The 15,667-nt window shown below is 39.2% G+C and overlaps 1 protein-coding gene across 9 annotated transcripts in view; it reads right to left on the bottom strand.

The window, feature by feature from the left end:
- The window catches only part of CPNE8 (copine 8), a 56,619-nt gene that overhangs the window by 14,410 nt on the left and 26,542 nt on the right, over window positions 1-15,667 (bottom strand). For 7 of the 9 annotated variants that reach the window (XR_014539394.1, XM_083575205.1, XM_083575206.1 and 4 more), the window contains 7 exons: window positions 14,461-14,524; window positions 11,147-11,250; window positions 8,353-8,457; window positions 4,797-4,838; window positions 4,141-4,216; window positions 1,132-1,185; window positions 197-258 (listed from right to left, as the gene is read on the bottom strand). Coding sequence is in view for 7 of the 9 variants with exons in the window: in XM_083575205.1 (XP_083431331.1) it covers window positions 197-258; window positions 1,132-1,185; window positions 4,141-4,216; window positions 4,797-4,838; window positions 8,353-8,457; window positions 11,147-11,250; window positions 14,461-14,524 (507 nt within the window). In the remaining 2 variants the exon portion in view is untranslated. Of the gene's footprint in view, window positions 1-196; window positions 259-1,131; window positions 1,186-4,140; window positions 4,217-4,796; window positions 4,839-7,848; window positions 7,974-8,352; window positions 8,458-11,146; window positions 11,251-14,460; window positions 14,525-15,667 lie in introns of those variants that run through there. The other 2 variants (XM_083575211.1, XM_083575212.1) reach the window with 2 other exon arrangements.

The following is a 15,667-nucleotide window of genomic DNA, read 5'->3' as shown; positions in this document are numbered from 1 at the left end:
CCTGTGAGAAGGGCAATAATAGTAGAATAATATTATTTACTATGTTTTAAAAATATGTAACTTAACGGCACTTGTAAGCTGCCTTGGAATGGTTTGTAATGAATTTGGAATTTGCGATGAAAGGTGGGATACAAATAATTGTAAATAAAGAAATTTAAAACCTTTGTGATACCAGTATTATAAATGAATCACTTACCCGCCTTTAATATAATCAAGAAATGAAACTTCGGTTTCCACTAGGAAGGAAAGTAACGTTACCTGAGAGCAAGTAACACAGAACAAGTAATAAACATCAACCTTCAAAACAGCCACAAATATAGAAGTTTCTGTACTGTATTTTAGAATTATTTTAAAACTTTTCCAATATACTGAAGCAAAGATGGTTTTGTGTGGAAATGACATGTATTGGCAACCCCAACCCCACTCCACACACTTCTCTCACCCCAGCACTCACAATATCTATGAGTCTCCACCATAACTTCTCTTCCAGCCTCTTTATATACAAGCTGCTCCACTTGGCAGATTCCCTTCCACCAATTCACCTCCCTTACCAACCCTCTTATAAGAGCCAAACTATTCATATATACACTGAGCTGTGCACATGTATCTATGCATTCAGAGACTGGCTGGATCATTCCATGAATTACTTTTCTAAAGCGTCACTGTCTGGTCAAATTTATTACCAAAGCCAAATTAAGAATTCTTTGGCTATACCTATTGCTCTGTGAACAAAGCAAAAGATGCCATGACCTTCTTGCTCCTAGTCAGGAGCCAGGAAAAACAATCTCTCCTTGTTTCAACAAAGTAACAGCCATTTACACTTCACTTCTAAAGTGTTCAGGAAGACACAATCAGCTTCAGTTAAACCAACACTATTCAGTCCAGGAGCTTCAAGCACTCACCTGTGAACTTTAACACTGGCTATTTAATTCCCAGGGAAGGTGCATTTTCGATAGAAAATGAACCAGCTCATCTATAGTTTGATAACAAAAAAAGCAAGTTCTTCTCATAATACAACACCTGTCTTATTTAGAGAACTTCTTGCCCAGATAATGCTTACTTAGATATATCTCACTTCAGTATGTGCTGGGAAGGATAGAAAAACAATAATGAAGAAATGATTTACTTAACTGTTCCTGAATTAACATATTTTTTCTTTTTTGCCCTTTTCTTTGGGTTTATAACCTAGAAAAGAAAATGCAGGCACGTTAACTTTTCTGCTTGTCAACACAGATCTCTTTATATTTTTAAGACTCACATTTTTTTTAACTCTGCCACGCTCCCTGCTTCTAAACTCCACCTTCATTATGCCAATAAAGGCTGAATGAATGAATGAATGAACTCCATCTTCCCTACATGTACATTTCAAACACCTCCCTAACCCAGCACAACCCATTTGACAGGGAGATGTGTATGACCCTGGCAAGGACCCCTGAGGTGCATTTTGCTGCTGCTCACATTAATGTGTACATCAGGGCAAACTGACACTAAAAGATTTTATAAGGAATGCTCCCTGTTTTCCATCACCCCCATCTTCCTCACTGACTTGTAACAGAGGCAGTCATTCCACTAGCTGAGCTAAAAAGCCCTTCACTGGATTGAATAAAAAATACAGCGTTCCACCAGTTCTTGTCACTGGAATCAATCTTACGGGTGGCAGGGAAAGAAACATTCAAAGGAAACCTTGTTCCCGTCTAGGGGCATGCAGGAAGAAATGAGTGAGGCTTGCAGAGAGGCAAAGTATAAAGGGAGTTCAGTTTGGATTTATGTCAGCTTTGATATCAGGGGATAGATAAGTTCTGCAGAGTTGTCTTCCAGTCTGGTGGCTGGGAGGGCAGATAGAAAATGAAATACAGCCATCTGTTCTGTGCTACTCTTGCCATTGCTTAAAATTTTAAGAGTTGAATAGCTTCCTTGGATTACTGTTCCTTAAATTCACATTCCCAAGAGATCTTGAACCCCATCTGCTGCTTCTTTGCTGGCAGCTATGAATCACTGTAAAGCCCATCAGGTGTGATCCCCCCAGAAGATTCCCTACCCTGGACACCTCCTATCCTAAGTTGGTGTTGTCCCCAGATGTTTTGGAATACAATGCCCATCAGCACTGACCAGCATGATCAATGGTCAGGGGTAACAGGAGTTGGGGGGCACTACGTTTAGTATGGCTCCCCTATATTGCTCTTCTCACTGCATGTTTTTATATTCTCTTTGATGTCTGGAGTTTTTCTTTTTGAGGAAGTCATCTGTGGTTATGTCTCTTGTTGAGACATCCTTCTCTATCTACCATAACTGCTGCCCTTTGTTTCTAAACTCTTGAAGCTGGCTGTACTTGCATACTGTTTAGAATTCATATCTTCTAATGTGCTTTTTGGATTTTAACCAATCTGATTCCTATCCTTGCTTTAATTTCTATTAATGATTTTCCTTTACCATCTGAAAAACGTCACAAATTTCCAGTTTGCTTGTGATCATATCTTTCCTTTACTTTTGATACCATACTATTATTTTGCAATATTTGTATAAACTTGGTTTCCTAAATTCTGATATTTCATTTTACTTCCTTATCACTCTAACTGCTCTTGACACGTCTTTTTCTGCTTCATGTCTTCTATCCATTTACTGTATGTACTCTTTCTAAACTGAAACCCTTATTCTGATGCTCTCTCAACCTCTCTGCATTCTTTTGCTATTTTCATTTTCAAGTTAGTGATTTAGAGTTATATTTTTCAGTTCCAGATTCTATCTCATCTTCAATTACTCATCTCACTGCATGTCTTCCTTTAGTTCTTTTTGGATGATTTCTCACTTTCTTCAGTTGAATTTCTTGGGAGATTGATTTTCTTAAGTTTCTTCCTTCAGCTTCTTATTTGGTTCCTTTAACTCTTAGTAGAGTTTCTATCTCCTCCTTCACACACCAGAAACTGGATGTGATTTTTTAAAACAGACACTTATCTAGTTCGGTTGCAGATCTAGGCACGTTCAGTATCATGTCATCAACTGGTTAACACTTTTAAAATATGTTCTTTTATCTCTAATGATACTGCTAAAATGCTTGCTTATTCTTTTATTTCATTGGGGCTTGATTACTGTAATATAATTTTTGTTGATCTTCCTTTATCCCATCTGTATCTTCTTGAATCTATTTTTCACTCTGCAATCTTTCAATTTTTGCCTATAAACATTATCATTTATCATCTCTTCTTTTTTGCATTGACTCACACAACTTACAAAGCAAGGTCCACAGAATACAGAAAGCTAAGCTAAGCTGAGCTGAATAGGTCCACCCTGGATGACACAGAAAAACAGACCAAATGAGGGCAGGAAGGAGCCAAACTCAACTCTAAACGTTTCCTGCCTTGATGAAAGGTAGCAAATAAACACCCATGTGATGGCCTGCCACCTATTGAAAATTTACTTATTTTTACATCATTGCACTTTGCTCTTTTCTTAATTTTAAAAATACACTTTTCAGAGGTCAGAGTTCCTCTGATACCAATTACATCTATTTTACACCTCCATCCTCTCTCCTTAGCTACACCTCATGTTTGAAACCCCATAGTCATATAATTCAGTCTCTCTCAACCCTTAGACATTCATTCCTATTGGCCAGATATTTCACTTTTAACTTACTACTAATGTCCCTTCCTTTTTCTCCCTTTGGAAGTGGGAAGTACAGAGGTGACAGGGGTGGAAAGAGCATCTCTTCCCCAATTCCTTTCAACTAGGCTGACTTTCATACCTGAGCTACTGAACAGAAAGCAGTGGAAATAATAATAAAAAAAACAACAGAAATGAATGTGGGGTTCGAACCCATGTCCCTGAGATTAAGAGTTTCATCCTCTACCAAGGGAGCTATCCTTTGCACAACGTATACAGGTTCAATAACTATGTTGAAAACTCAAGTTATATAATAAAATGGTCTTTATCTTTATAAAATGAACCCACAAATATATTGACTGCATTTCTAGAAAATGTGTACGCACACTTGGACTTATGGCTTTTGTCCAGATTTTCTGCTTTCTATTACTAAAAGATAGGTAGTTAAACTTTATAGTGCTGGCCCATATTACAAAAAGGGCACACAGACAATTCATGATGTTTATTACCTGTACTTGAGGATATAAAAAAATCTACTGTTACCTCATAGACATTAAACTGCGACTGTCCTCTAGATAGCTCCCTATAACTTGTTGTGAATTCTCCAATGAAGTCATGACTAGGAAACAAAAACAAACAAAAATTCAGATTAGCGGATAAGCTGTATTATTGTAGGTCAAGGTGTGAACAAAATGCTAGCTAACACTTCCCAGTACAAGAGGCATTTTAGGAATTTGTCTAACGCCCCACAATTTGGCACTCTGTTTTATATTTGAAGGTTTTTCATTGCTCCATGAAATTCACTAATAAGCTCCTGTTATCAACCAAACCCAAGCATTAGGAAATATGTCTTATCTGGTTCATTATCTACATGATTACATACCATTTCCCCACAAAATGTGCATTGTTATTTTTTCACAAAGTGGAGTTAAAAGCATTTTAAAAACCCTCTCCCGTGTCAAAATGCATAATGAAGGGGTTTGGTTTACATCAGATTGCAAAATAACCATGCGTACAATCAATAAGGGAGTGGCTCAGTAGACTCATGTTATTTCCTGCAAGCATACACATTCCTACATTAATGCTTTTAATCACAGGAATAACTGGTATAAAACTCCAAAAGCTGCCCAAATAGTCTATGAGTATGTACGCCATTCAATTCCTTTTGAACAATTAATGCTGAGCAATAAAAAAATTACCTTCCATCTCTATCCCAGTCGTATACTTCAATCTTAATTGTTCTGAAGAGAAACAAATAAAACACAGAAAAAGCTATACACATATGCTAAAAAACTTGTCAACAGAAATAAATGAGTAATGTACTTTACTACTTGTATTTTTCATTTCCACATCTAATTATTAAATTGATAATCACGATTACGCTTTTTTGGTAAAAAAAAAAAAGTGATTAAAACAAAGGAGAATATAATTTATTTGTAAGCATTTCCGGCTGCATTTCTAACAGATAGGTCTCAAGGCAACACACCATAACATCTAAAAGCCTCAATAATAAAAATTCATTTAAAAATTAACTGCTATACTCAACAGGTCCCAGCAATGCATGGGTAGGTTTTATTGTGAAAAGTGTGCAAGGTGAATAACATATCATATTCCTGGAAAAGGGAGTTCTGTAGTGCTGGTGCCACAATGGTGAAGCCTTGCTCCTCCACAGTTAACAAGATAATACAGATCAGGATAATTACTGAATATATAAACATTAAACAAGGAAATGAGAATAAACACCATGGATTTGGAACAACTTTCACTGCAAATTCAACTGGCCATAACTCCATGATGGAGCAAATGTTTTGTAAGCCCAAATTCACAAATTGAATCCACAGTATCCTGAGGTGGGACTGGGAAACAATTCTAGCTGGCATCTCTGGAGAGCAAAAGGTAAGTAGGTAAATAACCCCTGGAAGGTTGAGTCAAGTCAAACACGACTATGGGGTTGCAGCACTCATCTCGCTTTCAGGTCAAGGAAGTTGGCCTTTGTCCACAGATAGCTTTCCAGGTCATGTGGCCAGCATGACTAAACTGCTTCTGACACAATGGGACACCTTGACAAGTGCCAGAACGAACAGAAACACTGTTTACCTTCCCGCTGCAGTGGTACCTATTTATCTACTTGCACTGATGTGCTTTTGAACTACTAGGTTGGCAGGAGCTGGGACAGAGCAACGGGAGCACATCCCATCGTGCAGATTCGAACTGCCGACCTTCCGATCAGCAAGCCCAAGAGGCTCAGTGGTTTAGACCACAGCGCCACCCACGTCCTGTTAGTGGGTGTGCACTGCCAGTCAGAGCAGACAGTACTAAGGTAGATAAACCAGTGGAATGACTTTGTAAAAGGCAACTTATGTTCCTAAGCATTACAGTTTTGCTCTGAAATAGTTAATACCTATTCATGTCAATGGTAAATGACTCTTGGCTATTACTGAATTACTGTCTTATGCATTTTCTTCTGACAGTAACAGCTTTTTCTATTTCATGGAATCACCCTGTATCTCAGGACATCTCAAGGAATTTTGTGGTACAGAGATATCTGAAGGACATGGAACCAAACCATCATAAGTCTAGAACAGTTGGGACAGACTGTATTAAGATCTAGATTAGAGAGGTACAAATATTTGTCATATTGCAATTGTAAGAAAATGGCACTTTAAGGAGGCTGTATTCGAGAACAAATAAGTACTAAATCAAGTTGTCACAGCAAGTGCAGCATATTTAGATTTTTCCCTAGCTATACATTTCTATGAGGGTAGGTCCAGTTATCCAAACTAACAACTTCTCATTCCATGGGCGATTGACAGGCAGATGTAGCAATAAGATATAAGTACTGCTGCTAGTGTACCTAATAACTAGGAGAAAGGTATTCTTAAAGAGCACAGTACAAGAAAAATGTAATAGGAAACATGTGGATTCTTGGATCTACTCTCAGAGAAATACTTTTTTTCCCCAGGAGCAAATTCCTTGCCACAGCAAAATCTCCAGTCAATCACATGAAAGGGTAGAATATACCAACAGCCAAACAAAGGATGGAAAATATGGCATTCCCTGCTGTGTATGCTTCTGCATTACAGATGGGAATTGTTAATAAAAATCACATCCCTCTTAAAATGCTAATAATGCTGTATGAAGATTCCAGGACAGCTTTGCAGGTCTCTTCAGCAGAAGTTGCAACCTATTCTAGTCCTGTGATGGTCTTATTGGGAAAGGTGCTTTTCCTGAAGATTCACCGAATTCCTTGTCAACCACAGAAATCAATTATTTTAGACACTGTTTTGACTTTCTGCTCAGTTCCAAGTCAAATTAGGGTATTAACTTGTATATATAAATTTCTTAAGTAGCAAAGCATCATGTGGACTCATAAACATTTGTCATCAGTTAGCTCAGGGGTTTTTAGGCACAAACTAGGTTTACAATGGCAGCTTACCGAGTCCTGGGGTGGGCAGCCAGCAGTTGGGAAATCTCCGTGCGGGAGTTCCCACCAGTCCCAATTTTGAATTCTGGCCAATCAGGCCAGTCCATGGGGGCAGGGCTTCAGAGTGGAACAGGTGTCACTCCCGCTTGCCTCCTGGGACTTGATATTCATGCTTTGGGGCTTGTTTTATATTACCATTTCTTCTTCTAGGTTATGTGTTTACTAGCTTTGCTGTGGTTCTTTAATGGTTGCCATATTCAGAGCTGGGAAGGAAATTGCCTTCAAACAGATTGGCCTCATTGGAAGGTTTTGGAATACTAAAGGTGCAATCCTTTCAACAGTTACGTCAAGCAAATATTGAGGTCAGATAATTAAGCAAGGTTCTTTTCCAAAGTATTTAAGTTGTCTTGTAAATATTTATTTCTTAGAGGCAATTTATATCATTAAAGTTCTGAAGTTTGGTATGACTAATCTCCCGCTAATTTGAAAGGGGGAGGGCTTTCCTTTGAAAATGAAGGAAAGACGGTGAATGCTATTAGGTTTTCTAGAACTCAAGCATGAAACTCATTCTGAGAAATGCCACTGCGGATTCTCCTTAGTTTGCTTAGTTCTGAATGCCTTGATTTGCCTGGGTTATGATATAACCTTATAGGACTGCTATAAAACGTCTGCCTTCCACTCAGTTTCTTATGTGGCCCATAAGATGAAAAAGACAGAAGATGAGGTGCATCAGCTGAGGCAGAGATGGCCTCAGCAATGTCTGTAAGCACCTCAGGGATCTGACTTATAAAAACAACTGAATGAAGTAACCAAGATGGGGAAGATACCTTTCCATCCATTTCTGTTTCACTAGATGTTCATGTGATGACTGCTACTTATGAAAAAGAAGGAAGGAAGCACCAGCACATTCTGTTAGTTGCTTTGTAGGCTGGTTTTTATCCCATAAATTCTGAGTAAGAGGACACCTCCAGGAACCTTTAACAAAAAGAATTTTTCTTGAGAAAAGCAGTATCATCAGTATTTGCTTTGCAGTGACAAAGAGCAGTAACTAGTTTCTTAGTGCACTAGCAACAGTGGCTCCATGTTTCCAGAGAGTTTGCTTTTTATCTGCTTGTCAATCATCTGTGGGGAGTGGTACCTATTAGTATACTGAAAATACTATAGTACCCCATGTACCTCTTAGATATGAACACTTAACTAAATGAATGATGGTGATGTTAACATTTACTTAAAGTTTTGAACTGATATTATGCCTTCTAAAACGATTAAACTAAATTGAGGAACCTCCAATCTTTGAAAACTTTACTTAAGACAAAAGGTTTAACTCTTACCTGTCAAAATCTCCATTGCAAAGTGCTCTGACAGATATCTTGAATGCCTGCCACACTGGATTTAATGTATTCTTTATCACTTCTGTCTTGTGGCAGATTGTAAAGCTGAAACACAAACAAGCTTTTCTTATTTTAATACTTATCTAAAGGTATTTATAGTCCACTTGATAGTTTTGAAAACAAATCCACCAAGTGGGAATACACTGTAATTTATGTGAACTTTTTTTTTAAAAAAAATGAGCACTATTTCATTTTTAGTAATGAGAAGAGCTTTCAAATTAATCTACACATATAGCTATACCACACTTCTTTTTCTTTTTATGGAGCCCACATGATGGGTAGCAGCAGGAAGTGGAGGAGGAACTCTGGCAAGCAGAGGAGGGGGCTTTGATCAGGCTGTCGTACCACTTCATATGTGAGGAAGAAAATATTCAGACTCCTTCCCTTATAATGTTTTGTACCAAGAGTTCTTGATTATTAGATGTTGCCGTTTAGGATTAAAGCAGGGAGGAGGTGCCTGAATTTTTTTTCTACCTCTCTGAAGACAGAACAAAAGCCTCAAGACAAGTGATCTCCTTTGCACCAGGATGCAACAGCTATGGTGCTGTTTACTGACCTTCTCTCATACTGGTATATTTCTAAACACAGAGAATATCAATATTTTAATTGTCGACAACAGTAAGAAGCTTCTAGACCAGGAATGGTTAACATGATGCTCTCTGCCCCCAAGGTTTGTATGTCTGTTGCTTTCTCATTCTGCAATGTTCAGAGACCTGCCTGTTAAGGATTTCAGGGTATGTCTGGTGCCTTGTCTACTCCCATGAACAATGGTCTGTGAGGACTGAAGTTCCCAGGTTTCCTCTTCCCTCACCCTGCTGGAAATCAAAGGGCAGAGCCACAGGAGAAGCCTGTTCTAAATAGTGAAAATATGCTCCAGCCAATGGCAACTGGTGACCCGACCCAAACACCTAGATCTGGTACCAAAAACTCACCATTTCTGGTTCTGTGCTCACAATCACTAACCCAGAGTAGAATCCCATATCATCCGTATAAGCATGTATGAAACTATGGAAAAACCACGGTGATTATGAGCACGACACGATGATTAAAGGGTATTAGTATCTAACTACTTCGGGTTAAGTGATCTTGAATAAGCCTTGTTACAGCTCACTGGGTCTTCCTCTTTACAATGGCTCCATTCTGTGAACAAGCAGCAGGTGAACCACACTCACAATTTGCTTCTCCTGAACAAATTGCCAGGATCAGTAAGCAAAGAAGAAACCTTGGTTTAACATTACAGTTTGGTCAGAAACAAACCCTGAGTGTTGGTTCACACGTTGCAACTAAGCCAAGACTTGCTATTTGTTGCTTCTGGCTCTACAAGGGAGGAACAAAAGGGGAGCAATTCAGCAGCATGCACTTGTGTGCTGCTCCTTCACAGAAAACCATGGCTTATGGCTTACTATGATGACTCCAGACAAAATGGATGCCAATAGTAAATCATGAGGGATGCAAATATGATTGGTCTCGTTTTTCATCATTGCAGATTCCCAAGTGGAGATGAAGATGCACACACCAGGTCTTTTCTCTCCTGCCTTGTGCCCAGATGAGATCATACCCAACCAGAGAACTGATGCAAATGAAGATGCACATGCCGTCACAAATCAGTGTTGCCACAAGCAACTTTCAATAGGTTCTTTTACAGTTTTCTCCATCTCACCCCCATCTGATGTATAGCAACAGTATATATACTTGGATACTATCAAGGCAGAGAGAAAAGTGATTTGTCCATGGCTGCAAGTCAGGGGTGGCTAACATTTGTCCCCCCAAATGTTGTGGCTGATGGGAATTGTTGTCCAACATCTAGAGAGCCAAAGGTTAGTCACCCCTGCTATAAATGAGTAAGTAACCAAAAATCTTCCAGAACATAGTGTTGTTAGCATGTTGAAACATGTCGTCTTCAAACTAATCTGCCTTATTGCAAACCCAAGATTCTGAATCATTAATAAAAAAATTAAATAGCACCAGAACCATTCCAGATATGGGAAGCACTGCCTACTTTTCTCTGTCATGAGAACTCTGTAACTCTGTCTCCTTTTCCATAAACAATTACTGGCTCACCATCTTATGCCAAAAGTATTTTGGAAGTCCAAGTATATAATGATTACTAGTTTACCCTTTTCAATATGTTGATTGCTCTTGCATGAAACCAGTATCTTACTCATTGTTCCAGTACCAACCCACTAAAATAGGCAATTTAGGCATATTTAATGCACAGAGGTGCTTGCGCAAAGAGTTCCCTAGAGCATTGGAATGTTTCAATTTCTAATCAACAGCACTCTAAAGATACAAGACTGCTGAAACTGTAAATATTGTTTTTAACCACTCCAGCTGTTTTTTTTCCTCAGTTCAGGATTTTTTTTAGTTGAAAAGTTAAGAAACCTAGACTTATCTAAGAAACCTAGATACCCAAATCACTGTTATTCATTATAAGCATCTGTTAGTGATTTATATTTTTTTGAGCAAGACCACATTTGAAAAATTGCATAAATATGAAATATTGTTGGTTTGTTTAAAAAGCTATTGAAGCAGCCATATGGAGGAAATACACATTCTCTCCTCATCAGTGTAATTGTGAGTTGTATTTTGAAACAAGAGGTTTTGTAAGTCTAGAAAAAATAAGACAAGTGCACTGTGAAAGAGAAACTTTTAATACACTACACACAAAATCCCCTGGTCACCCCCTAGAACTTACAACACTTCATGTTTAATAGAAGAAAATAAGAGTATCTACCTGCCATCTTCATTGCTACGAAAAAATACCAGGAAGGGATCAGATTTCCCAAAGAAATCTTTCTTGTCCAATTTGTTAGCACAAAACTGCATCAGTACAGCATCCTAATAATGGAAGAGTGTAATACAAATTAAGTATATAATTTATACCAAGCATACTATTTACACTGATTAAAAACTGCATAAGTATTAGGCGTCAAGTTTACATTGCTTTCATTTTACTAACCAAAAAAAGAGGCACTACAAAGTAATTTTTGGTTTTCTTTTCATTTGCTACCAAGATGGGAACATAGTCATGAATTTTGAGTCATTATTTGTGTCACACACATCATATTTTAATCAAATTATTCACAATTTCTGAAGCTATACTGTAACAAAATTTCAATTACAAATTAAGAGATAGCAAGGATTTCTTGTTCCTTCTCCCACTACAATTACCCAAATATCATGTTAGAATTCATATTAGTTCTACAACAGGAGATATTCTTTATTTGTTCTTCATTCTGCTCTTTGACAACCTCCAATAATAGTTAATTTAAAAAATATATAAAATACAGTGGTACCTCGGGTTAAGTACTTAATTTGTTCCGGAGGTCCGTTCTTAACCTGAAACTGTACTTAACCTGAAGCACCACTTTAGCTAATGGGGTCTCCTGCTGCTGTCGTGCCGCCGGAGCCCGATTTCTGTTCTCATCCTGAAGCAAAGTTCTTAACCTGAAGCACTATTTCTGGGTTTGCGAAGTCTGCAACCTGAAGTGTATGCAACCTGAAGCATATGTAACCTGAGGTACAACTGTAAATACAATAGCATACAATGCCACAAAACTGTAGCAACAGAAAAAATACCACTTAGAAACCACAGCTTTAAATGGCATATAAATTGCTGAAATAAATAGAAAGGGAACAAAAGAATTAATAAAGCAACCCTTTTCTGACATGTTTTTATGTATAGGGAGGTATTTTGCTTATGTGAGCTCATATCCTCTCTGGTGTACCTCAGACACAAATTTAATACATTGAAGGCTATTTGAACTGCATCCACTGGCTGCTGATTCTGTATGACAATCCATTCAGGACCAGGAACTTGGTATGTGACTACCATGTTGTTTTCTTCACACTGTTACAACATTGCGGAGGCAAAACAAATGGTCCTGAATAATCCACAAGGAAAGCAGCTACTCGTGAAGAAAAGCATGTAGATTTTGACCTATCTACATGTGGTAGCCATTTTATTACAATGAGCCTTGCATTTAGCTCCAGCATCCATGCATACATACTTGGTTTAACAATGATAAATTGCAGTCCTGTTAAATTTTAAGACTAATAAAAACTGTGACTATGCATCAACACGAAATATTCCTTGAGGAGGAGCTGCAGCTCAGTGATAGATAGGACATGTTCTGCATGCAAAATAACCCAGGTTCAATCTGTGGTATCTTCATGTAGGGCTGGCAAAGACTCCTGTCTGAAACCCTGGACAGCCACTGCCAATCAGTGTCAATACAGTCAAACCTCAGTTCTCGAATGGCTCCATTTTTGCATGTTTCGGTCCCCGAACGCCGAAAACCCAGAAGTAAATGCTCCAGTTTTTGAAAGCTTTTCGGAACCGGAACGTCCAACGCGGCTTCTGCTTGAGTGCAAGAAGCTCTTGCAGCCAATCAGAAGCCAAGCCTCGGTTGTCGAACATTTCAGAAGGTAAACGGTCTTACGGAACGGATTACGTTTGACAACCGAGGTTTGACACTATTACTGAGATATATGGTCTGACCTGGTATAAGGCAGTGTCCTTTGTTGTTCCTAAATAGATTTAATTATTTAAAGCAGCATAAGATTAGCTCTACTTCTATAGCAAATGCCAAGACGTCTACTCTTCAAAGTCTGATTACAGTGGTACCTCAGGTTAAGAACTTAATTCGTTCTGGAGGTCCATTCTTAACCTGAAACTGTTCTTAACCTGAAATACCACTTTAGCTAATGGGGCCTCCCCTGCTGCTGTGCTGCCAGAGCACGATTTCTGTTCTCATCCTGAAGCAAAGTTCTTAACCTGAGGTACTATTTCTGGGATAGCGGAGTCTCTAACCTGAAGCGTCTGTAACCCAAGGTACCACTGTATTAAGAAGAAGAAGAAGAGTTTGGATTTGATATCCCGCCTTTCACTCCCCTTCAGGAGTCTCAAAGCGGCTAACATTCTCCTTTCCCTTCCTCCCCCACAACAAACACTCTGTGAGGTGAGTGGGGCTGAGAGACTTCAAAGAAGCGTGACTAGCCCAAGGTCACCCAGCAGCTGCATGTGGAGGAGCGGGAAAGCGAACCCAGTCCCCCAGATTACAGTGGCGCCCCGCAAGACGAATGCCTCGCAAGACGGAAAACCCGCTAGACGAAAGGGTTTTCCGTTTTGGAGGTGCTTCGCAAAACGAATTTCCTATGGGCTTGCTTCGCAAGACGAAAATGTCTTGCGAGTTCCTGCGGGGTTTTTTTTGCTTTCCCCTCCCCCTTTTTCCCAAGCCGCTAAGCCGCTTATCAGCTAATCCACTAAGCCGCTTAACAGCTGATCCGCTAAGCCGCTAAGCCGCTTATCAGCTGATCCGCTAAGCCCGCTAAGCCGCTAATAGCGCTAATCCGCTAAGCCGCTAATGGGCTTGCTTCGCAAGACGAAAAAACCGCAAGACGAAGAGACTCGCGGAACGGATTCTTTTCGTCTTGCGAGGCACCACTGTATGAGACTACCGCTCTTAACCACTACACCACACTGGCTCTCAGTCTAGCAATATACACATGGATTTAATACAACAACAACTGTACCCTAACAACAACAACAACAACAACAACAACAACAACAACAACAACAACAACAACAACAACTGTACCTTAACAACAACAACAACGGTAATCTGCCCATCTGACTGGGTTGCCCTAGTCACTCTGGGCAGGTTCCAACATACAAAAACATAATTAAACATTTTAAAACTTCCCTATGCAGGGTTGCCATCAGATGTCTTCTAAAGCTTGTATAGTTACTTATCTCCTTGGCATCTGATGGGAGGGCGTTCCAGAGGGTGAATGCCCCTACCAAGAAGACCCTCTGCCTGGTTCCTTGCAGCTGCACTTCTCGCATTGAGGGAACCACCAGAAGGCCCTCGGTGCTAGATCTCAGTGTGAGATGAGGGAGTGGAGACACTCCTTCAGGTATACTGGACTGGACTGAGGCCATTTATGGCTTGAAAGGTCAGCACCAATACTTTGAATTGTACTGTATGCTAACTAGGAGACAAACAATATACTTTGGCAAAAAAAAAACCCCAAATATTAACTTACCCGGCAACAGTTAAGCTCCTCTGCTGTCATTATTATCGTGCCACATTTCTTCCCAGGAATTCCTCTGTAACAAAACAACATTGTAATAGCAATTAAATACAAGGATTCCAAACTCACCAGTTCATTCCTCTCCAGAGTTCCCTCTCTGCATTCTCCATCCATCAACCTGAGCAAGCTCTCATATATAGTCCTTTGGTACTAATATATGCCATTCTCCTTAACTAATAGGGAAAGTAGAGGATCAGTGTATCACAGCACCATAGTGTCTTTACTTTTGGTGTTCCCACAACATGCAGAGGATTATGTTTGGGGCTAAAAAAGACCAAGGGAAATATTGGTTTATGGATGTTATGTTGCAAGCGAGCACAAAATGTGAGATTATCAGTGATGAGGGAATTTTTTTTGGTGCATTATTTTTCCACCCAAAAAATTCCATATCTCCCATTCATTAGTAACAACAAATTGGTGTCAACTGCAAATAAATATTAGGCATGCTTGACAGATTCAACATTTTCAGCTTTGTTTACTAAATAAGTAAAATAAACATGCTAAATTAGATCACTTTCTAGGGCATCAGAAAAATTTCCTATATATATTTTCCAGAAAACTCACATAACTGGGGAGCACAAAACTTAATTGAAAGATTAAACTTGGCTTTTTAGCCTGTAATACTCAGCATTTATACTATGTGAAAATACAGGAAATGTTTCATACATCTGACTAATCTGTAAGTTAAGGTCATTTTTACTGTCGCCTGCACATTATTCCTGCTTTTATCACCTTCATAGTTTGTCCCCCAAAGCCAGACAATGTAGTGCACTGAGGTTTAGCTCCAGTGGGGGAGAGGGGTTATAGCTGGCAAAGTGGCTTTCACAACCCTGCAATGTAAGTCCACTGTTACAGAGTGCAAATCAAGTGAATAGGGAGGAAGTATCAAAAGGGTTGTAAAGCAGAATGTTAAAGGAAGCTGGCAAAGGCAAGACAGAAAATATTGTGAAGTCAGGGCTGCTCCACTCACTCACTCGCTCTCTCAAACCCATACAGCTATGAAAAGGCACATCACATGCAAATAGCATCACATTACGCACTCAGGAGCACACTACCTATTAAGCACGGCCCATGTAAAGTACGCAGCACACGACTGCACACTCCATGCACACACATGCAGAAGAAAAATCAAATGTAAACATGTGTAGTAATTCTACAC

Source organism: Podarcis filfolensis (assembly GCF_964270895.1).
Source record: "Podarcis filfolensis genome assembly, chromosome: 10".
NCBI classification, from domain to species: domain Eukaryota; kingdom Metazoa; phylum Chordata; class Lepidosauria; order Squamata; family Lacertidae; genus Podarcis; species Podarcis filfolensis.
This window is presented reverse-complemented; position numbering and strand designations above follow the sequence as displayed.